A 27,581-nucleotide genomic window follows, 5' to 3' on the forward strand; every position below is an offset into this window, starting at 1 on the left:
CCGATTCATTGACTTTTTATTAGCTCAGCTAATAAGCATTGACACCCATCCCCTGCTTCATCTGCCGATGTGTGAATGTTTTCCCTCTTGGAGACTGAGAGCACATGTGATTGCAGCTGATAGTAGCTGAGATATTATAATGACCCTACCTTGAACTCTCCAACAACAGAAGGGTCTTCACTCTCATTCTGGGTCCTTCCACGGTAAAGTTTAAATGTTTGACAGAAATCGGCAAACTGCTCAAAGCCTTCAGTTTTCTCCAGTTCTCTGTCATATACCTGAGAAAGGAAGCACATGAGAATGAGTATTTTGTGATATATGATTTGTATGCAGATCTAGTTCTTTAAAAATGTGCTCTAATCAACTCAAAGGGCTGAAAGGACACACACTATGTACAAGACATCCATTGTTTGTCTTGCCAAAGCAGTTTTCTTTAAGAATCTTGGACTCTGGGATCTTTAATTGTGGGTTTAACATTTCAGGCACAAATCAAACTACCTCAAATGCACCATTAATGCAAAAAGATCTGGAAATTCCTGATTATGAGAATGTTTAAAAACGGCAATAAAATGCGCAAAAACGATTTGTGCCCAAGGAAAATATGCTTTGCCGTGACATTACACAACTTTTAACTAGCGGCGCACAACTCTCCAACCAAACGGCCACCCAGGAGACAACTTAGTGACAAAAGTATGAAGGAATCCTCATAAGCGAGTCGCTCTGTTTTTCTAGTTGACTCACTCAGGCCCGGTCCCTGAACGTGTGACACGGCACACATCACATGAAACCCTCTCCCAGTCTCTTTTGCTCTTTCCCTGCCTTATCTCTCCCTCAGGCACCATAAGCCCAAAATAACAGCTCATCTCAGCAGTTTTAGGGAAAGTGTTTCTGTCTGCCGCTCCTCCCCGTGCGTGGGACACTCTCACACGGTGGCAGCCAACAACTGGGCCTGTTCCTCGCAGGTAGTCCTGAGACCCAAGGCCCCTGCCAGATGACTAATGGACACGTTTAGATTGGAAAGGTTGGAAAGAGTGGCTAAGGCAAGTAGAGAGCAAACGTGGTGACAGGGGAGATCGCTGACAAACCGGCCAGAGATCGAGGGATGATAGGGAGGTGTGGGCTGGGGGGAAAACGGCTCGATGACGTCAGTAACGGAGCCCTTGTCTGCACTTGGTTATCCCCCTGCGGCAACCCCGACATGAATTCATCGGAAAAGTTGGGAATCTGGCAGCCACTGGCTCTATTATAAATGGATAAGCTTGTGGGAAGTGGGCTGGAGTGGACTGGAGTTGGGGTGAGTGAGTGTTTGAAAGTAGGCATATGCACTCCCTAAGGAGACCACAGGGCTTTGAAGTTCGACTGTGGAGCTGATGTTTCTGCGACCTCTGATTCTGGCATCCTTATGTTGGTTTCGCTTGGGCACTGATAATGTCACTATAGTTACGATAAACTTTTGTTGTTAATCTCCATGTACAAATTTAATACCGCTGGGATCATGTTAGACGTGCCATTGAGAAGACATGAGTATGAATAAACAATGACAAAATGTTCATTTTTGGGTGAATTATTCCTTCAAGTTCCACAAAGAACTTTTTATTCTCTAGCTCTGTAGGAAAGCATGAACTGTTTTTTTCAAGAGGATAGTTCCCTCCAAACTGAAAGTCATCATTTACTCATGTTCATGTCGTACCAAACCAGTATGACTTTTTTTCTTCTGTGGAACACAAAAGATGATATTTTTTTAAAATGTCTTGAAGGCTTTTCATTCTAAACCCTGTGTAAATGGAATCCTGGGTTACTTTGTTTCACACTGCTCATACTTTACCCAGGGTTAAAATTGAATTCTGTGTATTTGTAAGCTGACGTTTCACACTGTTCATTTCTAAACCCTGTGTTATAGGGTTAGTTCACCCAAAAATGAAATTTCTGTCATTAATTACACACTCTTATGTCGTTCCAAACTTGTAAGACCTTTGGTCATCTTCGGAACACAAATTAAGATATTTAGTAATCCATACGACTCCAGGGGGTTAATAAAGGTCTTCTGAAGCGAAGATAGAAAGCGAGAAAAATATCCATATTTAAAACTTTATAAATTCAAATAACTAGCTTCCGGTGGACGACCGTACGCAGAATGCGCAAGTCGATTTGCGGCGGAAGAGTATCCTTTGACCTGACGCACAACGTAATGACGAACATGGAGGCGCAGAGGATAGAGCAAAACAAATCACCGGTCACGGATTATAAGTCTAAAACAATCATTTTTAAAGAGAAATGTTTGATGATTTCGATACAAGAGAAGAGGAGCTTAAATTTGTTGCACAGCCCTATTTGTTTGAACTGCGAGAGGCGTCTAAGCTTACAATACTCCAACATCCTGCGTCATACATCGCGTCAGGATTACTCATTTGGGCAAGTCGACTTGCGCATTCTGCATACGCTCGTCCACAGGAAGCTAGTTATTTGAATTTATAAAGTTGTAAATATGAATATTTTTCTTATAAAAACGCATTGCTTCACTTCAGAAGGCCTTTATTAACCCACTGGAGTCGTATGGATTACTTTTTTTATGGATGGATACATTATTTTTGGCTTCAAAATGCGGCCCCCCATTCACAACCATTATAAACCTTGGAGGACTAAGGATATTTTTAAATATATCTCCGATTGTATTCGTCTGAAAGAAGATAGTCATATACACCTAGGATGGCTTGAGGGTGAGTAAATCATGGGATAATTTTAATTTTTGGGTGGACTATTAATGTTATGAAGCAACGAGCGTTGTCATACGCTGTTGGCGTAGTGAACGCAGTGCAGCACTTCCAGGTCCTACATCAGAATGCCGACTCAGTATTGGCCGGCTCCTGCGTATTTCACATATACAGCGTCGGCCAATACCGAGCCAGCATTCGAACGTAAACACGGAAGTGCTGCACTGCGTTCACTACGCCAACAGCGTATGACAACAGTTCAAATTGTTGAATAAAGTCGTTATTTTTTTTTTGTTTTTGCGCACAGAAAATATTCTCATTGCTTTATAATATTAAGGTCGAACCACTGTAGTCACATGGACTATTTTTAGTAGTCTTTCTGGAAAGTGCAATAAAGTTGCTAGCTATGTCTGGTTCAGAAACCCTCGGATTTCATCAAAATTATCTTAATTTGTGTTCCGAAGATAAAAGAAGGTCTTACGGGTTTGGGACAACATGAGGGTAAGTATTTAATGACAGAAATTTCATTTTTGGGTGAACTAACCCTTTAATGTTCTTATTCGCAGATTTGCAGTGTCAAAGTCATTGATTGAACGAACACAGTATGCAACCTATTTACATAAAGGCTCTTGCATTGCACATCCTAGTAATATATATTGCCCTGTGCCCTGTATATATTGACCTTTATCAAGTTTTTCCCGTATGAGACTTTTTGCACTATAGAATTAAGAATAAAACATTTTTCCCCGCAAACATTGAAACAACACAACAGTGTTTCTGTGACTATCCAAAGCATGTGAATATGAGGCACGCAATTTGGTTTCTGTTTCTAGCTGTAACATTCTAACACAGCATTGTTTCACACTGCACAAGTTTGACACCGCAGAGTAGGTTAACACTGCAAAAGTGGTGCTAACCCTGCTCCAGAGCAGGCCAGGGTTTCATAATCCCGGGTAAAAAGTGGTGCTAACCCTGTTTCTAAATTATAAGTGTGAAACGTTCTATGCCCTGGGTTAAAAGCACAGTTTAGATCACTGATACCCCAGGGTTAAGTGCAGTGTGAAAAGCCTTAGTGTTTTTTGGGGGGGTCTAATGTTGTTTTGGGCCCCATTGACTTTCATTGTATGGACAAAAACAGTTATTCAAAATATCTTCTTTTGTGTTCTGCAGAAGTATGAAATCGAGTCGGTCATACGTGTTTGGAACAACATAAGGGACAACATTACTTTGATGTCTTACCTGCAGTGTATCGAAGCCCTTCTCCAGATAACTTCCGCACTTGTTCCTCTCACCTGTGGAGGCATAAAACTTGCTCCACCAGTCCATAAAGTCATCCTGCTGTTGACACAGAGCAAGAAAATAAGAGAACAGAAAGAACGAAACATTACAAGCAAGGATGGTCTATACATATCTGACACCACATCCCTCATTCAGTAGACCCTTGCTTAATTAAATCAGTAATTTCATGAATAGGAACGTCAAGTCTGAAAGCCTCAACTTACCCACCGCCCCATCTAAAGCATGTCCGACAAATTCAACACAAAAAAATAAGACAAGGTTAGAAAAAGTGAAGAAAGAAAGAGTCAAGAGAAAATGCCCTCAAATGTCAAAATATTTTAAGCAGACACATGCATGAGTGACAGTGACACCATCCAAAGACCAAACGACCAGTGGAAACAACCTTTTCCATAACTTAATCTTTCCCATAAGTGACTGATAAATCATTCCTCTGCTGTAATGCTGGTAATTGTAAACATATCAACTGAAACTAGAAAGAAAGCTTTTATATTGTCATTTTCCTGGTACTTTCACTGGTATAATTCAGGAGCGCTGATGTTCTGCTGCAATTTGATGTGCTAATCGCCACTGATACCGCTAGTCTCGCCAACGCTCACTCATTTCATGTGGAAAGTGTGGGAATTTTTCAAAAAGGTACAAATCAGCCAGTTCCCACCTTAGCCAGCACCACATTCCCATCCAAAAAAAAGACAAAAGAGTGGTGTTAATGAGGACAACACCCTCTGCAAGTGACACTGCCTCAAAACAAGAAACAAAAGAGTAGTCTGATTATGTGAGTCTTGTGCAAATTCATGTGTGTGTGTGGGTGTTTGACAGATGGATGAAAGACAGACTGAGCCACCATGGCATAAAACACAGTGTGTTTGAGAGAGAAGAGATCCCTCCGTTGGCTGCACCCACACACACTTCTTTCTCTTCTAGAAGGCCAGTTTCGACTCGAGGAACCAGAGGAGAGACTTCAAGTTTCACTTCCATCGTTCTTTTAACTTTTACGATGAGGGAGGAAAAACAGTAGTGGTGGAGCAATGCCGGGACGTGCTGGTTTTTTTTCCTCCTCTTAGTGGTTGAGGAGTGTGGCGGAGTGGTGTGCATTTTGGTGGCCAGGCAGGGGGGCCAACAGTGTTGCTTAATTACCCCACATGCCACTGCAGTGCCAAGGAATGTGTGTGTACTTGTGTCAAAGTGTGTCATATACCACTGCTGTACAATATTATGTGTGTGTTTACAGTATGTCTGTACATGGAGGCAATATCCTGTTTACTGTCACACACTGTGTTTGTACATGTGTGTTGTACAATATATTTATTGCCTATAGCAGTGGGTGCACTTCCTCTGACACATTGAGTTATGAATGAGTTATATGTGGGTGACATGAGTTTGAATCTACTTTGCTTTGGAAATGGTTAAAAAAAAAAAAAAAAAAATTAGCAAGACAAACTTTAAATCTTTCGTACATACAGCTTGTTTTGAATTATTCATAGTTTGCTAAAATAAAAAGGCATTAAATGAGTTTTTTTTTTTCTTTTTTTTTTTCTGTGTTTTCGTCATTTTACAGAGACTAATATAATCTGAGCAATTCTGGAGCTTTGTTTATCACACTTTTCATCTTACTATCTCCCTGGAAATATTACTGGCTTGTTTTGATCATATACATGCAACCTTGTTGCGCATAAGAGACTTCTTTCAAAAACATTTAAAAAAAGACCTTACTGACACACACTTTTGAATAGAAAGTTCAGTATTTTCTCTAAAGAATAATTTCAATAGGAGTCAAGTGTTTACATAAGAGACGTGTGCATAACCTGAAGTCAGAACAGGCTAAAGGACTGAGGAGAAATAAAGAAGAAAAATTACTCAACAACACTGGTAATCCACAGAGAGAAAGAGATGAGCAGAAAAAAAGCAGGAAGGTGAAGGTAACATGAAGGGAATGTTTTTGGGGGAAGTGTCCCCTGGTTCAAGCGTCTACCCAGAGGCGGCACACGGGGTAAATGGGACTGGGTGTGCGGAAAGGATTTGCAGTGTATTGTGAAGCAGCCTTCAGAATCACTTAAGCTGAGTTGGCCTGGCTGTGCAGCAGCCTTAACGGCCCTGAATGGTGCTTTTCATAGTACTGCCACATGTCTCCTCTCTTTGTCTGACAGAGCTATTAAAGCAGAGCCTAAGGACGCCGTGACAGCCATGTTTCCATCTGAGTTACTGTGTGTGCGTCTTAGGTGTTTGTGCGAAAGTTTGTGTTAATCGGAGTGCATGTGACCAAGGAAATAATGTTCCATTTTGCCTCTGAAATGATGTGTAATGAGCGTGTGTGAATGTTCGTCTGGTCACCCAGACACTTCAAGTGCACCAGATGTATGTGTTTAGTTATTCTATACTCTACCCAAAGGTTTTAGGGCTTAAGGGTATTATTAAAATAAGTACTGCTCCATATAAACCTGCGTGTATATGTGCGTGCATGCTCGCAAAAATGGAAACACACCGTCGAAAGAGATGTTATACAGATGAAAAGATAATGTTATGGGTATGATAAGATTTCAGACATCAGGAACTTAGAAATTTATGAAAATGAGAGTATTTATATTGGTTTCTATGCCCCAGGGTGGCTTGGTACTGGAACAGGGTGGTCGGAAAGGCAGAGGGAAAACAGGGAACTTCACTGCTCCTCCAAAAATTCATTCATGCAAAACCTGTTAAAATGGTTGCAAACATTCTCAATTCCTGAGGTAAAGGTTGATGTAGGGCACTGGTAGTGTTAGCTTTGGGTCTAAAAAGGCTTATATGCACTAGTAATGAAAAATAACCAAATAAAGTTGGTAATAATTGAGCACTGAACAAACTTTTGAATATACTGTACATTCAGAAATATAAACATTATCCTAAATGGCTTCAGGAATTTGTGACAGAGTTGGTGGAAAACCTGTAGGTTCTAAAGTAGGTTAAATTTCTTCCACGACTTTACAATTCAGTCCTTAGTTTTTCATGAATGCTGTGATGGAGTGCAGTAGAGGCTGCCAGCGTATACATATATACATATACCAGGGGTGGCTAACGTCGGTCTTGAGAGCCACAGTCCTGCAGAGTTCAGCGCCAACCCTAATCAAACACACCTGAACAAGCTAATCAAGGTCTGAAGGGTTGCTAGAAAGCTATAGGCAGGTGGGTTTTTATCAGGGTTGGAGCTAAACTCTGCAGGACTGAGGCTCTCCAGGACCGGAGTTCGCCACCCCTGATATATACTAAACAGTATACATTCTGAAAACTACAGTATACTTCTGTACTCTTCTACCTGGTGGAGCAGTACAGTAATGCTGTTTAACAGCAAAACTTCACTAGTCTGTTTAGGCTACATTCACACAGTCATTGTTTGGGGATAACAGCCGTATTCACTAGTAACTGTGCCTGCATCCAAATATGTCTACTTTCCTACTATATAGAAGGCGATAAACAGTACGTGGACCAAAGTATGTCCAAAATTCATGGTATTCATAAAACAGTAGCCAAAAAGTACCTACTACTTCCGTTGAGTAAGGTAAGGTGACATAACTGACATAACTGACACTGCAAGTCACATGACAACATGGCAGATCCGAATTTCATTCATACTACACGCATACATACTATGTAGAACATACTATTTTAACAGTGACAAGGTAATTTCTTATTTGAATGAAGTACCTACTCAGATATCATGTGATTTTAGACGCAGTGAGTAAATATAAAAGATGTCGATGTAAATCGCAAAGTCTTACCACAGTTGACAACAATATTTCATAACTGAGTCCAATGGCGGTGCAAGTTCATTTGTCAAATTGTATGTGTACAGCACTTGACTGATATGAGCAGCTTCAATGAAACTAATTGGATCTAAAATCTTCAGATGACACACAGCTCACATTGTCTCTTTGAGTGACATGGGTCGGCAAGGGTCGGCACATGGTACATAATCACTGGCACATGACAATAGCTAGGTATTTAATTTAATTTTATTTTATTTTATTTTATTTTATTATATATATAAATATATATATATATATTTAATGTGTATTTCATTTAAATAAAGTCCCTCGAACTTGCATACGGACGTACATTTCAACTCCTTCTCTTTGCTTTTCACCTTTTTCTAGCTTGTTTCCTAGTCTAGCTTTCTAATAAACCCATTGGACACTATGAATAGTTATTTTGGCTCTGTGACAAACTGCATATGTTCCTCTATTGTAAGTTGCTTTGGATACATAATTTTAATTTGGAATGTAATTGTATTTAGCATCCACAATATCACATCAATATTATACCAACGCTGGCCTTCTTAACCAGGAAGTTGGCTAGACCTAAAGGGACTTTTCAATGCAAGTATATATTTATAACTGAATTTATTTTGGTTTTGGGCATCTCTTGTTCACTAAGAAGTGTGCTGTATTCCTTCACTGTCTGCACATTTCAGCAGAGTCAAAGCATTCTTTCATATAACCTCCAGCATATTTGCATGGTCTGAAGAAAATGAAGCCACCAACCAATATTCCATTTTATGAGCAACCACAGTTTCTTTTTCTCCTCTCAAAACTACTGATGCGTTTTGGATCTCGACTGCTAAGACCGAAAAACTGGCAAAACTGTTGAACTGTTGTCCTCCGGAGTGTCTGAAGGTTTGGCAAAGACAATCACAGTGCAGGGCCTATGTGCATGACAGTTCTCACAAAGAATAGAATAGAATATAATAGAATAGAATAGAATAGAATAGAATAGAATAGAATAGAATAGAATAGAATAGAATCTAAATTAGAAAGAATCAGTTAAAACAGTTTTCAAACTTTTTGATACCAAGGACCTCAAAATATGATGATCCCCTTGTGATGGAACTTATCCAAAAATATAAAGTACATGTCATGTACTAGGTCAAAATTATACTGCACACTGCAAAAAAATCTGTGGAAATATAAAGAAAAAATATTTAAATGGTTACTGTACTAAAGACAATTAATAAGCAAATTATTAAAATCTGGTAAATGTTTACTTTGTATTGAGCTGAGAGTGTCTTTCTTTTTCTATCCACTATTAATGTTAGATGAATAAACCTGAAGAGACTGAAGACTTTTTCAACAAAATTGGTGAAGCGCTTTTCACAAAAATATTGCTCCAAAGCAGTAGGGTTTTTTTTTTTTTTATGTTAACTTAAAGTAATGCTAACTTTGACAGCCCTAAAAACACATTTTGTAAAATCTTTCTCTTTTCTCTTAAATATTTTCCAGACCCTCTAGCACCCCTTTGTGGATCCTAGACCCCAGTTTGAAAATCCCTGAATTAGAAGACCTCAAAATAGTGAAGCACACCTCTTTATAATAACATTGAGGAAAAAGTGTGATGAACAGTTCTCTCCTCTCTATCTTTTCTCTCTCCCTCCTGAAAGCAACAGGACAGGACAAGCATATAGAAAGTCTGCATCTTCAAAATTTCATTAGAGAAAAACTGATTGAATACACATTTTCGTCTCTCTCTCTCTTTCTCTTCCTTTCACTCATTCTTTTTCTTTCTGTTCTTGACATTTGGCAATGAGGGGAAATGCACTGGGAATCTTTTAACAGCCCTATTTACTTTGGCTCTGGTGAGAGAGAAAATTTGGGTTTTTGATCATCTGGTTTTAATGTTTTCTAATAAAATAAATATCTTTGTTTGCAAAAAAAAAAAAAAAAAAGAAACCTCTATGTCTTGGCAAGAGTAGGGAAAGAGTACTACATTTAAAGTGTGATATAAACAAGAAGTTGTATCAAAGGATTCTGCTTAGTCCTAGCCTGGTGTAATGTAGTTGTAAGGACTAGAACCAAAGCCCTGAAGATGTGGAGATCATTTGACTACAACTAAATTGGACCACACTAATACCTGCATGACATCCAAGAGCAGATGGGCCTAAAAAGATGATCCTCCTATATGCTTGCTTCTCTTTTCTCTGTCCCTCATTCATGATCTGACTTTTTTCAGTTGGAACTAAATTCCTGAAACTAAAAAAGTGCAGAAAGAAGGATAGTTTGAATCCATTAAGTCTCATTGATCTTAACACAAAACAGGATTCATCTCCGTGGAGGAATTGTGTTCTGCAACCAATCTGAAGCGTAACAAAGCGAACTTTACAGAGTCGAAGACAAATATGAGAGCAAATTAGCTTTGCCTCAGAAATATATTTAAAAAAACAAACAAAAAAAAAACAATAAAATTAAAATAAAATAAAATCACCCAAAAGTACAAAATCCTTCTTTGAGTTAGAAACGTTGAGTAACCACTCATAAAGCCAGCTAGATCTCCCACTTGCATATATCTTCCTGATTAGAGGCACCCGCTAACCTAATTAGACTGGTGTAAATATCATTTGGAAATACACTTTATGGTCAGAAGTATATGGACTCCCGAACACCACACCCTTATGAGCCTGTTTGGACTTTGTGTAGGCCAGTCAGGTTCTTTCACAACAAACTCAGTAAACCATTTCTATATGCTAGAGAAGAAATGGCCTCAGGCAGCTGAATGCTTGATTTTACGCACTTAACAGCCAAATCAATTCCTTAAAAGAGGGTATGCACATATTTTTGTCCATGTAGCGTACTTTACATTATAGTGTCAACATTACACATATTACGCAAATACAATGACTTAAAATAGCACTTACAATTCTTACAGGGAAGAAAAATTCTTACAGGTTAAATAACAGTCAAATGAAAACGCTCCCGTTAATTATTCAAAACTTTTTTTCTGTCAAATCAGTATTGTTATTATTTACTAAAACTAAAACCAATAAAAATCATTTGTGGTGTGTAATTGAAATAAAGCTGAAATAAAATATAAATATTAGATGAGAAACATAAACTTAATAAAGCAATAAGCCCCAAGAAGCCATGGTTTACAGTAAATTTATAAATTATAAAGCTGTTATAAATTCACTGTAAACCATGGCTTCACGGTTTTATAAAACGGTTACCACACAATATAAATATTAAAGCCAAAAAATATGTATCAATGCAACTTTCATGAAGTAAAATCATTAAAAGCCTTCCTTCCGCTGGAAAAACTAGTCCCTGACCATGGACAGCAACAGAAGTTACATTATTACGCCATTAGACGGCAGAAAAGATTGTCTTTATGAGCGAGTCACTCAGTCGCAAAACTTTTGATATTGAAACTTGTTGTGAACACGGAACAAGACGCAAATGACAAATGCTTTGACTACCGCTGTCAGTGTCAGCAGGATACCGGAAAACCCATTAAATGTTAAAAGGACAAGATCGCAGCAGACATTCAAACGGATTTTTTATTATGAACACAGGACTGACCTGAAGGAAAATGCTAAATTTGAATGCAGGTAATACACTCACTCACTTGATCTCTTTCTCAAAATACTCTTATACACAATACAGTAAGCTTTAATGAACAAAATCAATTGAGAACAAACATATGTTTACGTTGCTAAGAGTGGTTGCTAAGACACTCAGTGGTCAGCTGTATGTTTTCGGGAATTTTAATAAAAAAGAAAGAAAGTCATGCAGTTTTGGAACAGTATGAGGGTGAGTAAATGACATCTTTAAAAATCTCTTAACATCCTTAAAGTAAGATACAAATTAAGTGAGAGGCACAGTGCCTTAGTGACATTAAGACTTGTTTCAAGAGAATGCATCTTGACATCTATTTTGTCATATTTATAAATCTTTATGTAAATGTCAGATCTTGGTCTGGGTGATGTCACTTGTCCAAGCATCATTGCATCGTCATAAACCAAGGGCATGCAGCATAAAACACAAGCCACATTGACTTTGTCACAGCTATTCTGACTGAATAAAGATGGCATGCCATGAGCCACAAACATATAAAGAGACAAATAAAAAAAAAAAAATCTAATATTATCCACTCAATAAGCTTTAGTCAGGATGAAATGAAGGTTGCAGAGAAATGGAAAGAGATGGTGAAAGGGGTGATGATGTCATACGTACATGGAGGCTGGACTGAGAAGGCGATATGTTAATAATGGCAGAGCTGGTGCCGTCTGCCTGTTATAAACCAGAAGCATTGGTTAGTTGGTTAACGTTAGTAAACACCCTTCATTCACTAATCAACACACTTTCAAAAACATCCAATCATAGTAAGAGGAGCATTCATAGTGTCTAAGAAAGCTGAATCTTTCAGTTTCGTTATTCCTGGTCTAAAGCAAAACAGTGTTTCCGGTTTAAATGGTAAATGTTAGAGGTTGTAATTGGAATGTATAATATTAAAAATCCTTATCAAGACAAATCTAACTGAACTACACGTTATACCACACTCTAACAGTTCAATCCTGGCCGCAGTAATGATGAGATTTTTTTAATAGCATAATGAGAAATGACATAAAAACAGAGCAACACATTAGATCAGCTGCATATATGGATGAAGTAAGATGACAGCATATATTACGGAGCAGACAGTGGATTAGATCGCCAGGTCTGGAACTCCCAGACTAAGATGCAACAGAGAGCGTCAATGAGGTACAGATGGAAACCCTACCGAAGGCTCAGACTTGAACCTGCGGTTTGTGAACTCAGACAGGACTGTGTTTCTAGCTGATAGATAAATCATTACCAAGGTCAGGACCATGAAATGTGATTCCCCGATGAAGAATGACACCCCAAAATTGTTGTTTTTCCTGGATGGGGCTCAAAAGTGTTTTTTTTTTCCCCCCTCCCAATAATAGCTTTAACAGATCAGGGGCCTCTACAGTAGGATAAGTTCATGCTGCAATGTATGCGCTAACGCTAATTAGCTGCAGACACAACACGCATTTATATTCCGCATTGTTGCACCTCCCAACGTTAAATTAAACCATTTTTTCTATGGGAACGTGTTGCAGCGAAAGTGCCACGCCAGCTATTAAACAACACTGGTGAAAATGCATTTTGCGGACAGAACAATGTAATAAAATAATTAAATTCTGAGGAGAGAGCTCTCTAAGGAGTAACAATAAGCTAGTATAACAGTATATTTTTCATTTTAAAGACATTTGTCCCTGTACATATTATGAGATGTGTTGTAATAAATAATATAATCAGGGCAAACATTTAATATAATTCAAGTTCAAATTTTATTACATCTATGTCAACAAATGCTCCCCTCAAAAGGATAATATATCATGCAAAACATAACAACAGCAGTTCTGCTGTTACATGGAGAATAAAAAGCTCTATTATAGTTTGTTAGGGGTCAAAATATAAGTTAACGTGTGTGTTTAAGCAAAGATAAAACAAAATAAAAGAAAAAAGTAGCATTAATTGGTCCCACTTTATATTAGGTGGCCTTAACTAATATGTACTAACATCAAAAAATAAGTACAATGTACTTATTGTGTTTATATTGTATTGCAAAACACTTTTGCTGCTATTGAGGTGGGATACAGGTAAAGTTAGAGACAGGTTTGGTGGTACAGGTAGGTTTAAGGGTGGGTTAAGGTGTAAGGGATGGATCAACAGTGTAATTATAAATGTAATTACAGAAATTAATTACAGATGTAATTATATGCAGGTATTTTTTTAAAATATAAGTACAATGTAAAAACATGTATATACACAATAAGTCCATTGTATCAAATAATTCATTTAAATGTAAGTACATTGTAGTTAAGGCCACATAATATAAAGTGGGACCCACTCATTTAAAAGTAATAATAATATTCCATTTCTATTCATTTAGTTTAATATTAATATATTAATTTATTTTAATAATTATCAATTGATCATTAATATTAAACTAAATAAACAAAAACAGAATTTGCATATATTATGTTTAGGAAAGATGTACCCATAAAAAATAAAAGTTTATACTGCAGGGGGGAAAAATAATAATAATAATAATAATAATAATAATAATATGACATTAACTGTATTTTGTTTTTCCTGAAAGAACCAAACAAGTTTCCTCAAAATTGTCCAGTAAAGCTGATTCTTAAGAAAATAATAAGGTCAAAAGTACTATTTTATTTTACACGAAATCAGTTTCTCCTCATAATACCACATGCACATGTTTAATATTTTCTGCATAATTAATTAGCACAGCTAAATATATTTTGTGATAGGTTAGATGGCAATAAATAAGTGACACACCTATCTCTATTAGGGCTATTTAGTGAGCCTAAAACTATTAAAAACATCGTTGTTAATTGAAATAAAGCTGAAATAAAATAAAATATAAATTTTAGATGAAAAAAATATAAACCCATTTAACTGAAATAAAAATAAATTAAACCTAATTTTTTTTTTTTAAACTAATAAAACTGACAAAAACACAACACAAAATAACAACAACAAAAAAAAGTTAAAATGAAATTAAAATGAAAAATCAGAATATAAAAATGCTAATTCAAAATATTATGCAAATAATAATACAATAACATTGGTCTCTATCTTGTGTGAATTGGTGATAAGCATTACATACAGTACATTATTTATTTTTACATACATATATCCTGAGAAGTAATCTAACCCAAAAATGTCTTGCAACAGCTTTAGCTAAAAATGAAATTTTACACATCCCATCCTGATGAGCCTGGGAGACTGATGCACATGGTGTGGGTGATTACAATGCTATGGTACGCTGGTGTTACAAACAGCAGAGCCGTGCCAAAGCTGTGTCTTCCCATGCAGCAACCACATCCTGCTGAAATTATGTGAAATCAAGCTTACTCTTTTACACAGCAATCTAAATACAATCAAGAATGCTGGATGTGGTGTTAAACATCAGGAAATAAACTGGCTAACTGTTCTAATAAGTGCAAAACATACTGACAGTTCATCCTGTCTTTGCAAACATTTTCCTAAAGACTCATATAAGAAAGTCCCGAAAACTCCGATGGCTCAACAAGCCATCAGACTGGCTGCTCATAAACAGCGACCTGGTCGCAAAGGCCTGTCATCGAGTGCTCTCATTCCCCCAGAGTCGACCCCTAGCAGGGGAGGTGTGGGGGTAGGGGGTGGCAGTTATTGTGGCGCCGGTGGTGAGCAGCCAGGAGCGGGGGGATGCAGTTGCCCAAGACGAGGACTTACCACATCAGAGGGAGGACTGAACCCTCGCAGCGCCTTCTGCTGTGTAGTGCCAGGGCATAATAAATACAACAAGAGAGAGGACTCCACACAGCTACTCAGTAGAACAGCTAATTAGGACCAGGCCACTTTGTTTGCTGTTGTCCTCCAACTAGAGGAGTTGCATTACAGAACATTTTGAAGTACACACATAAGTAGGGCTGTTTGCCTCCCTTGCTGTCTAAAGGCCTTTGGGCGAAGCCACCAGGACGTAGGATCAAAATCAAACCTTTTCAGTAGTTCTCCCTCAAGTTTAACCTCAGAAACCTCTTCAAAGCTCCTCTACATGGGTACTTGCTTTTAGCGCCCTGTTTCTGGAGTATATCGTTTAACCCACTCAAAACCATAGCAAATCCACAAAGCCACCGGATTGGTGTTACTTTCCCCTATGAGGTTGTGTTTGGCCTCATCAAAAACCTGCTTTAAAGGAACACTCCACTATTTTTGAAAATAGGCTCATTTTCCAACTCCTCTAGAGTTAAACAGTTGAGTTTTACCATTTTCGAATCCATTCAGCTGATCTCCGGGTCTGGCGGTAGCACTTTTAGCAGCTGCATTTAGCAAGTTTTAAATAGGAAAAATATCGAAACTCTTTGGTCATTTTTGAGCGAGATGCTAACGGTCTAATCAGATTCAATGATCTATGCTAAGCTGCGGCTAAAAGTGCTACCGCCAGACCCGGAGATCGGCTGAATGGATTCGAAAACGGTAAAACTCAACTGTTTAACTCTAGGGGAGTTGGAAAATGAGCCTATTTTCAAAAATAGTGGAGTGTTCCTTTAAGTGATGAACCTGATCCAGTGAACTTTTTTTATGAGACCGCTAAGGAATAGTATTGGGGTCTGGGCCAAGCCAAAGCAAAGTCTTTGGGGGGATGATGGGGCTCGAGTTTCATTTAATGCACAGGGGAGTTCGGACCAGCTTGCTGTACCACTCTGTACACCACCAAACAAAAAATACAAGGCATTAGAGGTGAAGATATTATAAGTTATAATGCTTAAGGGGGAATACGTGAGTGCTAGAGGCTGTGGAGGATGCAACAGACTATCAAGATCTAGCATAATTTAGTGGGACTATACAACTGTCATGTATTTGGTCCAATCCAAAACGCTTGATGAAGATACTTTTAATTCACACAGAGAATCACACAAGAGAAAACCAGGAGAAGCAGCTGCATAATCCACACAATTACTAACGACAATATCTAACCAATACAGGGGACAAATAGAGGCATCTAAACTAGACACAAGGGAACAAGGGAATTAAAGGAATAGTTTATTCCTAAAAAATAATTCCAAAAATTAAAATTATCCCATGATTTACTCATCCCTCAAGCCATTTTGGGTGTATATGACTATCTTCTTTCAGATGAACACAATCGGAGATATATTTTAAAATATCCTGGCTCTTCCAAGATTTATAATGGTAGTGAACAGGGGGAGAGATTTTGAAGCCCAAAAAATGCATCCATCCATCACAAAAATAATTAAGCGAAGCGACGGGTTTTTGTAAAAAAAATGTGACGCTCTACATTATACATCTCATCAGGGGTTACTCTTGTGGTGCAAGTCGTCTTGTGCAGTGTGCGTACGGTCATCTGCCAGAAACTAGTTATTTTAGTTTATTAAATATGGATATTTTTCTTACAAAAACTCTTTGCTTTAGAAGGCCTTTATTAACCCTGGAGCCGTATGGATTTTTTTTATGATGGATGGATGCATTTTTTTGGGCTTCCAAATCTCGCCCCCTGTTCACTACCATTATAAAGCTTGGAAGAGCCACAATATTTTTAAAAATATCTCCGATTGTGTTCGCCTCAAAGAAGATAGCCATATATACCTAGGATGGTTTGAGGGTGAGTAAATCATGGGATAATTTTCATTTTTGGGTGAACTATCCCTTTAACAAGACTAAACTGAGGGGCCATTTGCACAACACTGTTTTAAACTAAAAACGGAAAACTTTTTTATGCATTTTGGCCATTCATTTAAACGACAACTGTGTTTTGGGGGCCTGAAAAAGCAAACTTTTGAAAACAGGTTTCAAAGTTTTTTCAAAACGATACCATTATCGTCTCCGTGTAAGCTACATAAAAGCGAATCTGTGAAAACGGTGACAGCATGCATATGCATGTTACGTTTTTAGTCTAGAGGCATGTGCGTTTGGTGCGAGTGCTTTGTAAAATAATGCGTATGTGTGCAGTCTCTTTCTTAACAAAGTGACGTCGCCAACCGCTGGCCTGGCATGCATAATACAGCATTTTTAGTCGTTTTAGTACATTGTTGTCATATAAACGTACCCTAAAAGGAAACACAAGAAACATAGGTACATGAATGAAAAGACAAGAACACTGAACATAACCCTGACAACATCACATAACTGCTGCGATTCAGGCACCTAAATCAGCTCAGCTGAATCAGACTCAACCATTCAAAGGTTTTTGGTCAGTAAGTTTTTGTTTATTTGTTTGTTTTATTATTAATTTTATTCAGCAAGGATACATTAAATTGATCAAAAGTGAGAATTAAAAAAAAAAAAAAAAATTATATATATATATATATATATATATATTGTACAAAAGTTTTCTTTTTTAATTAAATGCTGTTCTTTTGTACATTCTATTCATCAAAGAATCTTGAAAAATTGCATCATGGTTTCCACAAAACCACAAAAAGTTAAACAACTGTTTTCAACATTGATAAGAAAATTCTTGAGCAGCAAATAATCATATTAGAACCATATTAGATTTCTGAAGGATCATCTGACACTGAATACTGGAGTAATGATGCTGACAATTCAGCTGTCATCTGAAATTAAAACACTTTAAAATAAAAAAGAATTATATTAAATTGCAATAGTTTCAAAAAAACAAAAACAAAAAAAAACTGTTGAATGGTTGTGTAGGTTTTTTCACTTAAATACGGCATGATTTTTGTGGATTCTGCACTCTTGCAAACTGTCTGAGGTTGATTTTTGGTAAATTGTGTAAAACATTCTCAAAAAACAAAATCTCAAGACAAGCCACAAGATAAGGTATTTTTGACCAAGCTTAGACATGCAGGCTTTGTCATTTTTGCTGTGTTTTTGTGTTCTGTTTTTAAACAGTCAAAAGTTACTCTGCACAGGATATTGATTGAAGATATTAAGTATCTTCTTTCCAGATCTCACAGAGCAAGTATTAGACCTTTTACTGCCACCCAGTTCCAAACAGTAGCCGCATGGAGACGATCAGATTTTCCTCTGTGGCTTTTCCTGGTTTCCTGAGTGGATCACAGCAGCCTCAGGCTCCCACTGGAATGCTAAAAGTCATGCGGGATTGTGGCCCAGGGATCAAATTGCTTTTGCTTCTAGTGCGATAGACCTCTGAAACTTCACTCTGAACCAGTGCAGCTGGCCGTTACAAAAAACCTTGCTACTGTATGTCAAAACCACCCTGGAGGAACCTGAGATATCTATGAATGCTACATGGTATAAAACAGAAAACGTAAAATGAAGATGAGCTGCCAAAACTACTAATCAAATGCATGTTCTACATGTGCGAAACAAAAACAACTACACCCTCAAGCAAAAATAAAATGTGATGGGCATAGAAACCCGTGCAACAATAGCCCTTTACAAAAGTGAACAGTTACCATACCCATTTTCCCACAGTTCCTTCACTTCCTATATACCATCAAACATCTTTGATAGACAAAAATGAGGGTCATTGGGGATTCTACCACAGATGACTGTGGTTGTGGTCCCTCTTTTATTTATTTTAGCAAGAACGAGCCATTTGATGGCAGCCCTCATACAAATGCACATTTATAAATCAAGCCCATAGTGCAGTGGTCACGAGACATCTGAAATCAGGAGCAGAACTGGAGGGGGTGTTTACTGTGTATTCAGCAATACATTTTCAGAGTCAAACATGTGGTTATTTCTTGAGTATTCAACTGATTTCAGTCAAACCACAAATGGTGTGGCCAATGATGCCATCTGAATCGCCTTGAGCATTTGGACGTCCAGGGGTGCGTTTTCCAAAAGCATCGTTAGCCAACTAACATTGCAAGTTCCGTCATTACTAACACAGTTCAACAATTTGGTGTTTCGAAACCATAGTTCAAATTAACATTCACAAACTGCATCGCAAACTTGTGTGGTTAGAACAACAGCTCTCCAGCTATGGTTGGAAGCATAGTTTCTTGTTGTTATGACATGTGGACTTAAAGGTGCAATATGTAATATTTTCTGTCCGCTAGAGGTCGCTAGAGGCCTATTCAAAACAAAGGTGTAGCTTGATGACGCCAAGTTTGAGAGCGGAATCTTGAAACATGTGGTCTTCACCTCACAGCCGGTGGAAAACAATTGGGATAGGACTCGGGCAGAAATCATGTTCATGGATGCGATTATTAACATTACTGTAGCATGAAGCAGAGCAGGACCGAGTGTTGTGGGAAATGAACGAGGCCGCTGGAGCGATTGTGCAACACACGCCGCAAGCAGCGGAACTTTTATTATGCCACAGTCGCCGGCGCTGCTTCCGCTTTCCGGTCATGAGTATGAGGTAACACAGCTCTGTTTATCATATTAGATACATTTGAGTGTTTAAAAATGTTATAACGTTACTCTGTGCGTTCGCTCGGTGGCTGCTGTGAGACACTTGTTGCACACTGCAGTAAGCTAGATCGATATTAGAATATCGTACTAACGTATTGTATGATGGAGAAAATTCTGTATTAGTGTTACTAAAAATAAAGCTGCATCTGATTACTTCACAAAATAGTGTTTTTCTCTGAGGAATGGTAAAGCATGGTATTCGCAAAAAAAAAAAATCAAGAAAATTAGATTTAAACAACAAGACTAAACGTGTTGAGCTATATAACAATAATTAGTTTTCTGTCTATAAATATATCAAAATAGTTGTTCCCTTGTCTATTAAAACATGTAAATATTAAAGCGTCTTTGGTGTTTCCATGGTTTCTACAAAATAAAACCGGAAACCGAGGGTAACGCGGGTATGACGCAATTGACAGGCGACTCCTCACACGTCCCGGAGCCTTGGTTAAAATTGCAATTTTCTTACAATTTACAAATAGTTGCAAACATTTGGGATATTGTAAGTATTCAAGTGAACAAAATATATAACACTGGCCTAGTGGTTTTTGGATATTTTACTGCAAAATTCTTACATATTGCACCTTTAATAAATTGTTATCTTGAGCAAAATAAGCAAGCTGACATTAAGTACAATGTATATCTTTTATTTTGAATATATACAAATGTCATTTACATATTTTAGTTTGTCAAGAGATTTTAAGCACCGAAGAGAGCGCATGTGCGTACGATGTGCTCTGGTACGTAAGAACGAGACTATGATTGAATCTGGAAATAAAGCAAAATAACATGAGAATTAGTCCTCAGATGCCATGTCCGTAATTTATAGCAAAAAATCTAGCATTAATTCAATCTCAAATGGATTCATTTAAAGAAGTTATTACTCTACCACCTGCATGACATCATTCACCAACGTGGCTGAACGACAGGTTTGCGACAATACGGATTCAGGAAACAGTCGTGACTAGCTAGTTGATTTGTTCAACGATGCATCGTGCTATGGTAGTGAAGCAGCGAGTTACGTTGTTGTACGGGAAACGTACCCCAGGCCAGTGGCACCATGTTATGTGACATTTCAGGTTCATCACACAAATAGATGAAATTAAGGCAAGACATTGCAGGTACAAACATTACTTTGTCACATTCTATGGAATACAAAGAAATTGAATCTTGGTCTTGGATTAGATCAACGGAAAAGGTAGCAAGTGCAGAAGAAAAAATCCCCATTAATGGCTCTTAACTAGAGCTGGGCGTGGGCTTATAAAACTGAGCTCAAAAGGGCAAGCGTGAAGTATTCCTCTTTCCATTCAGCAAACGACAGAACGTCTTACATCCACAGCGAAGCACTGCCAGCCAGGCTGGAAGGTCAAAAACCTAAATAAACTGCCGTTTGTGAGTACGATACATTTCCAAGGAAACCAAGTGGGCCATGCGGGCCCGAATCTGATATTCTAGTCTCCTTTTTCTCCCAGTGACTGAACAAGAAAAGGCTGAGAGGTTAAAGCTGAGACATGGAAACAATTTTTAAATTTTCCTAATCCCCCTTGATCATTTTTTATGTTGTTTTTATTTATTTTTTGGGAGTATTTTTAGGTCGTAGTTATGAGAGGGAATTGATGACAGCTCGAGGAGGCGTCATTAAAGTTGGCTCTCTTTTCTCAGAAAGCGAAGCGTGTCATTGTCTCAAGATGGTGTGAACCTTCATCATACATGCTAGTGCCAAACAGTATTCCATCATGTTACTGAATTCATGATTTCATCACACACCCACCCCCAATTATGCCGTAAGTTGACTAACATGGCACCATAGCAACATTACAAGGCTAGTTTGGATACATTTTACATCTCATCTTGAAATCACAAGTCTAAAAGGAAATTCAAGTAACAGATTTCGAACTAGATTTAGAAACAGCATTTCAACTCTTTAGCCTTCTACTAGTCACTTTCTACAAAAGCCTCGCTTTCTTGGTGCCACAGACATTGTGTCCCTCTGGGGCAATGCTGTAACCCAGACTTTATAATGAACAGGATGTGATTGCCATGTTTCACAACTAGAATCACACTTAAATTCCACCAATAAAGGCATGGATAAAACTACCCCTAGAAGATCTTATAAAGTGGTGTGCATGCTCAGAAGTGCTTAACCTCGCCATGACAGCATACCTCATACACTAACAAGGCTCTAAAGGAAACCTGGAGAAACCCAAGCTATGTGACCAATGAGCTACTGACTAACAGCCAAGAGGACTAACATCATAACAGACAACAACAACAACAACAACAACAACAAAAAGTGTATTCATAGCCATAAAGCAATGGTTCTCAACATTTTGACCTCATTGTCCACAACAATATTTAAAGGCTCCATAACTTTTCCAGTTGTTCATGATTTACTGGATAAAGATTTAGGATAAAGATTTTTACGTGTACCCGATTAAACATTTCAGAGCATTTAAAACATTTTATTGATTTAAATGACTTTCTGAGGCTCCCTTAAAATTTTGCTGAGGCCACCCTGGTTGAGAATGACTGCTATTTTTCCAAAGAGCATTTCTGAGGAAGTTTCTGAAGAGATCTGGATACAGCACTACATGTCACCTTGTCAATCAGCTAAAGAAAAAGAAGGAAATATTGCAGGTAATTATTGCAGGTAAAAGGACAGATCATACCTGTCCAGGAATGAGAGGCTCCTTGTCATCGATATCAACCAGAACTTCATCTCTAGGGGTCTGAGCAATCGCCTCTGTAGATGAAAATACACCAGAAATACTGTAAGCATAAAGTATAATGTGTCATCAATGGAACCAAGGATCAAGAAAATCATTTGATTCTTGCAATTTGTTTGTTTTTTGAGTTGGTTCACAATAAGAGCCGGTTCTCAAATCCAACCCTAAACAAAAGTTCAAAATAGATCTAATTTTCTCCAATATGATTGACTGATTGATCGATTGATCGATTGGATGGATGGATGGTTGATTGGCTGATTGATTGATTGATTGATTGATTGATTGATTGATTGATTGTGACAAGCAGAACACACACACCTTTAAATGTATCTGTTGTGTTTATAATATTTCAAATATGTTTTGATGTGTACTTAGGAACAATATGGTTCAAACAGTTAAGTCATTTTCTTATTTCCTCTGTCTCACCAAATTCCTCTTCGGTAGGATCTCTCTCCAGGTCCTCTGGCTGACAGTGAAACTCATTCAGTGAGTGGACTGTGCACTGGCCCACCACAGGCTTCCTGCCGAACTGTCGGTTGTCTATAACCTTGATCACCAATGGGGGCATGTAGAGCTCTTCCTTGGGCAGTCGCTAGAGTGTAGGAGAGATTATAAAAGGGCAGAGATGTGAACAAAAAGAGATGCAAGACTTCCAAACTTTTAACTTGTAACATAATGACTTGTTTATTTCTCTATTTCAGTTGTTATTCCAAAGAACCTTCCTCTCTCTCTCCTCTCGTCCTCTGTGAAAGTATTTCACACCCTAAACTGAGTCAAACATGACACAGTATGGCACAGGACTGACCACGACTGACAGTGCAAATAACTTTCCCAGTCATTCAGCATTCTTTCCATGCGATGCCTCCCAATCTTAGATGAGTATTGGAACGGAATCCAGACTATCTTACGTTTTAGAATTAAGAACTGACGCGCACTGCTGGGGAACATTGTTACTGTGCCAGTCATCACTCATGAAACATCCACCATGTGAAGGACACCATGACCACATTGTATATAAGTTTGTCACAACTGGTTAGCAGCATGCTGTAACAAAAAAAATGTGATACCTTAACTGGATTCCTACATGAAGAATCTATGAGAATCTCTGAAGAGGACTCAGCCAAAGGTCAAGTGTATTTACTATTAACCCTTGATAATTACAATATATGTTATTTTTGTTTTCATCCTTGATGAATGCATATTCAAGTTGAATCTTAATTAATTAATTAACACCTAATTGTACCTGCTTTATTTCAACAAAATTATGTAGATAACTGACAAATCAAGATCAAAAGCTTACGACATCAATGAAGAGGGTGTTGACGTCAAAGTTAGGGTTCTTCTTAGAATTTCGAATGACGCACGACTGAACCACACATGCTCCACATTCCACCTGAAGGCTGGGAGATGTCACACTGGCCAGCTGGAAGCTCTTCAGGTTGCGCAAACCCCATGCCAGTATCTAAGAGTTTAAAGGTTAAAAGGTTGTCACATCAGGTGCAATGGTAATACGGCAATGGCAGTAATCATAAAAGGTAAAAAAGCATTGTCAGTGCATTTTGTAAGGTTCAAATCAAGTCTACACAGTGCTAGAAGTTGGCCAGAGGAGAACTGGGCCCCTGACCAAGCCTGGTTTCTCCCAAGGTATTTTTCTCCATTCTGTAAACTTATGGAGTTTGGGTTCCTTGCCACTGTTGCTTCTGGCTTGCTTAGTTGGGGACACTTAATATTCAACAATATTATTGATTTGACTGCACTGACACTATTGGATGAGAACTTAACTTGATGATCTTTACAATGGAACTGAATCAACACTGAACTGACTTCAGCATCATTGAATCAATTCCTGTTATCATTGTAAAACTGCTTTGAAACAATCTGTATTGTATAAAGTGCTATATAAATAAAGGTGACTTGACTAGAAGTGTTTTTAAACTGTGTAAATGGATAAGTGAGGATAGGTTGTGAGCCCACCTCAATAGCAGTGCGCTGTAGGACAGGTTTTATCCCCTGTGGCACCATGTAGACATTTGGTTCCCTCTGTGGTGGTGGATAGGGCAAATCAGAGTCCTCTGACTAACAATAAAGAGCAAAACATAATAGGAAAAGTCAATGAAGATCAGGGTTATTACCATTAACTAAAACTATTAAAATTTAAATAAAATAAAACAAAACAAAACAAAAAACAAAATAAAATAAAATAAAATAAAATAATAAAATAAAAGACAACATTCTTAAGTGTTCCCTTGGTGACTAACTGAAATAAGTTTAAGTTAAAGCACTAAAATAAAAATAAAAAATAAAATGAAAATAAAGTAAAAATAAATTAAACAGAAATATATATAAAAAAAAAAACACCTATAAAAACAGCAAAAGCACATAACTAAAATTAAAATAAATAAATCATAAATAAAATGAATAAAAAAGTATATGAAAATATAAAAATAAAAGCTAATTAAAATATTAATAAAAACTGTAATAGTATGTAAATAATACTAAAATAACACATAAGGATAAGGATATTCTGTATGTAACTATATAAGCATACACATATATACTGTATAATATATGTAAGAAATAATTGACGACCGGCCGTTGGATTATTAGAAAATAATGCACACCTGAGGTGGTAATGCGGCCATAATGCAAAGCATCTGAAAGCGTCTCTCTCTCTTTTACGTTTGAAAGAGAGAGAGAGCGGGAGAGAGTATGCGCTTTCAGGGCATAATAAAACGTATTTTGTGGCAAAAACCATGACAATAATTTGGCGTTTTTATCCTATTGTTTACTATATTTATTTGCTTGGTCAGTGTCGTTGTGGGTTTTGTTTCTTTTGCGGTTGTAGGCTGTAAGGACCTATTGAAATAAATGAAATCATTGGCGAAGTGATATGGAACTGCAATGCGGTTAAAACCTGCCTATAACTACTTTAGCCGTGCGTTTTCCTGAAAACAATTGTACACCTTAGAACGTTCAGCAACCAATCAGAATTGAGCATTCAATAGCCCCGTAGTATAAACGTAATATATATATATATATATATATATATATATATATATATATATTCTCTTTTTAGTGCAAGGAAAGATGGCTGAAAATGCATTCACAGTTTCAAAAGCCATGTTATCTTCACATAATTGAAGGAGACAAAGTGTACATTTAGAGGGCTCAACTTCACAAACACTGTTTCCATTCTTCTTTTAGGAGTACATTTGCATGACGCACCCAAATTTGAAAATGGGTGTGAAAACAAACAAGAAATTGGTTACTAATAGCAGCAACAAAAAGTCAAACATCATAACTTCACATGCCAATCAAAGTTAGCAATCACGCCACAATACACACGCACACACAACGATTAGCCAGGACTGCATTGAGCCAGTGCAATTGTTTGATGAATGGCACTACTGTTGAATACAATGGTGTTCTGTGCAAAGGGACCTTCCGAGATATGCTTCAGCCATGGAGAATTGTGATGCCTAACTTTATTAAGATGGATTTAAAAGAGCGCCATTAAAGTCAGCATGAAACAAAAGTTATGATAGTTTTTTTCGAACAAGAAATGTAGGGTGCGACTTGATTTTGTCTATTGGAAATTGATTGGATCGTTGTGGTTTGCTACTGCTGTGATCTCATGTGAGTGACAGGTTGTCCTGCCCTTGCACCAGTAAACACATCATCAGAGAAGAGATGTCATTGTAAGAGGGAGAGAAAGTTAATTTGATTAAAGATTATAAGGGCACATGAATTTTTAAATTATAATGTGCACGGATAAATTATTTATAATAAATGCTGCAATATTCCACAAAAAAGATTTGTCAATTTTGATTTCATGATGACTTTAAAATAAAGCATTGATAATCTACTTGATAAATGAGAATGTTTCCTGACAATTATGCAAACTCAGTGCTCAACATGCTCAAGCCTTTAGACACAAACATCATTTTGGAAAGGCCACTGTATTCACTGTATTCAAAGGTTAAACAGAACTTTAAAAAGAAGGTTAAATAAGATCTTAATAGGGATTCACAATATGCACTTACATTTATTCATTTGGCAGATGCTTTTTTAAAGTAACTTAAATTGCATTCAAAGTATACAATATATCAGTCCATGCATTCCTTAAGAGTTGCTAGTGCCATGCTCTACTGTTTGAGATACAGGAATGCAAAAAGAAGAAAAAATGCAAAAAAAAAAAAAAAAAAAGAAGAAGAAAAAAGAAATATTGTATTACACATTCCTTATTGGCCAATATAACTTTTTTGTTTTAAAATTACTGGTATTGGAAATTTAATTTTGCATGCTTTTTCCCCCTTTTTTACATTTAGATTACATTTTCTGCCATCTAACGCTAAAGTTATGTAATATTTATGTAGTATTACATATGTAATATTTACCAAACTGAATATTCATGATGAATAATTGAATATCCATTTTCATACTGTACATTACAATGCTGTGATGCACTTGTAACATTTAAAACAATTGATTTTTAGTGTTTAATTTGTTTAGACAAAATATTATAGAATTTCAATATTGATCATTTAAAATAATTGTATTCTTAGATATCATAATTCTAGATGATATCATGCAGTTATTTACAGAAAAAAACAAGGACAGTAAGGTGGAGTACAGAGGAAAAGGAAAAGTGCAAGACCATGAACCCTTGTTTTCAGCGCCGTATTTCCCATGTATTGCCAATGTTTTCATTTACTATTGGCGACACAAAGCACATGTGCTAGTCCAGTGTGTTAAAGTCCCTAGTGTGTTTGTATATAATGAAGAGTGGCTATTATGCAGTCTAATAGCAGCATGTTAGTTCCACCATTAGCCCATCACTTTGTGTTTTTTTGAAATGCCACTGCAGAACAATACAAATCTTTGTGCAGATGAAGTAGAATCCAGCAGATAGGAGAGCTGGGAATACAGACAGATCAGAAAGGGCTCTCAATTTCCAAGCCACCTCCCACAAGATCTTGTCCTTGGCAGGCCTCATAAAAATTGAGGAGGTGCGTAGAAGTACATAGAGTTCTGGAGGAATCTACCCACCAGGAATAATAATAAAAAAAACAATCTAGATCTTAACACCCTACATCTACAGCCTAATGAAATCCAGTGGGAATGACAATTTGGAGCTAACTAAACTGGTTCAAGCTCAGTATCTTCCA

At 37.3% G+C, this 27,581-nt stretch overlaps 1 protein-coding gene across 11 annotated transcripts in view; it reads right to left on the reverse strand.

Moving 5' to 3' along the window:
• dysf (dysferlin, limb girdle muscular dystrophy 2B (autosomal recessive)) overlaps positions 1 to 27,581 on the reverse strand; it is a 95,575-nt gene that overhangs the window by 15,979 nt on the left and 52,015 nt on the right. For 6 of the 11 annotated variants that reach the window (XM_051899607.1, XM_051899606.1, XM_051899613.1 and 3 more), the window contains 7 exons: positions 24,388 to 24,489; positions 23,714 to 23,875; positions 22,840 to 23,005; positions 22,357 to 22,430; positions 11,981 to 12,037; positions 3,951 to 4,049; positions 150 to 278 (listed from right to left, as the gene is read on the reverse strand). In XM_051899607.1, coding sequence (XP_051755567.1) covers positions 150 to 278; positions 3,951 to 4,049; positions 11,981 to 12,037; positions 22,357 to 22,430; positions 22,840 to 23,005; positions 23,714 to 23,875; positions 24,388 to 24,489 — 789 coding nt within the window. The remainder of the gene's footprint in view (positions 1 to 149; positions 279 to 3,950; positions 4,050 to 11,980; positions 12,038 to 22,356; positions 22,431 to 22,839; positions 23,006 to 23,713; positions 23,876 to 24,387; positions 24,490 to 27,581) is intronic. The other 5 variants (XM_051899612.1, XM_051899614.1, XM_051899610.1 and 2 more) reach the window with 3 other exon arrangements.

This window comes from Ctenopharyngodon idella, chromosome 7 (assembly GCF_019924925.1).
Source record: "Ctenopharyngodon idella isolate HZGC_01 chromosome 7, HZGC01, whole genome shotgun sequence".
Taxonomy (NCBI): Eukaryota; Metazoa; Chordata; class Actinopteri; order Cypriniformes; family Xenocyprididae; genus Ctenopharyngodon; species Ctenopharyngodon idella.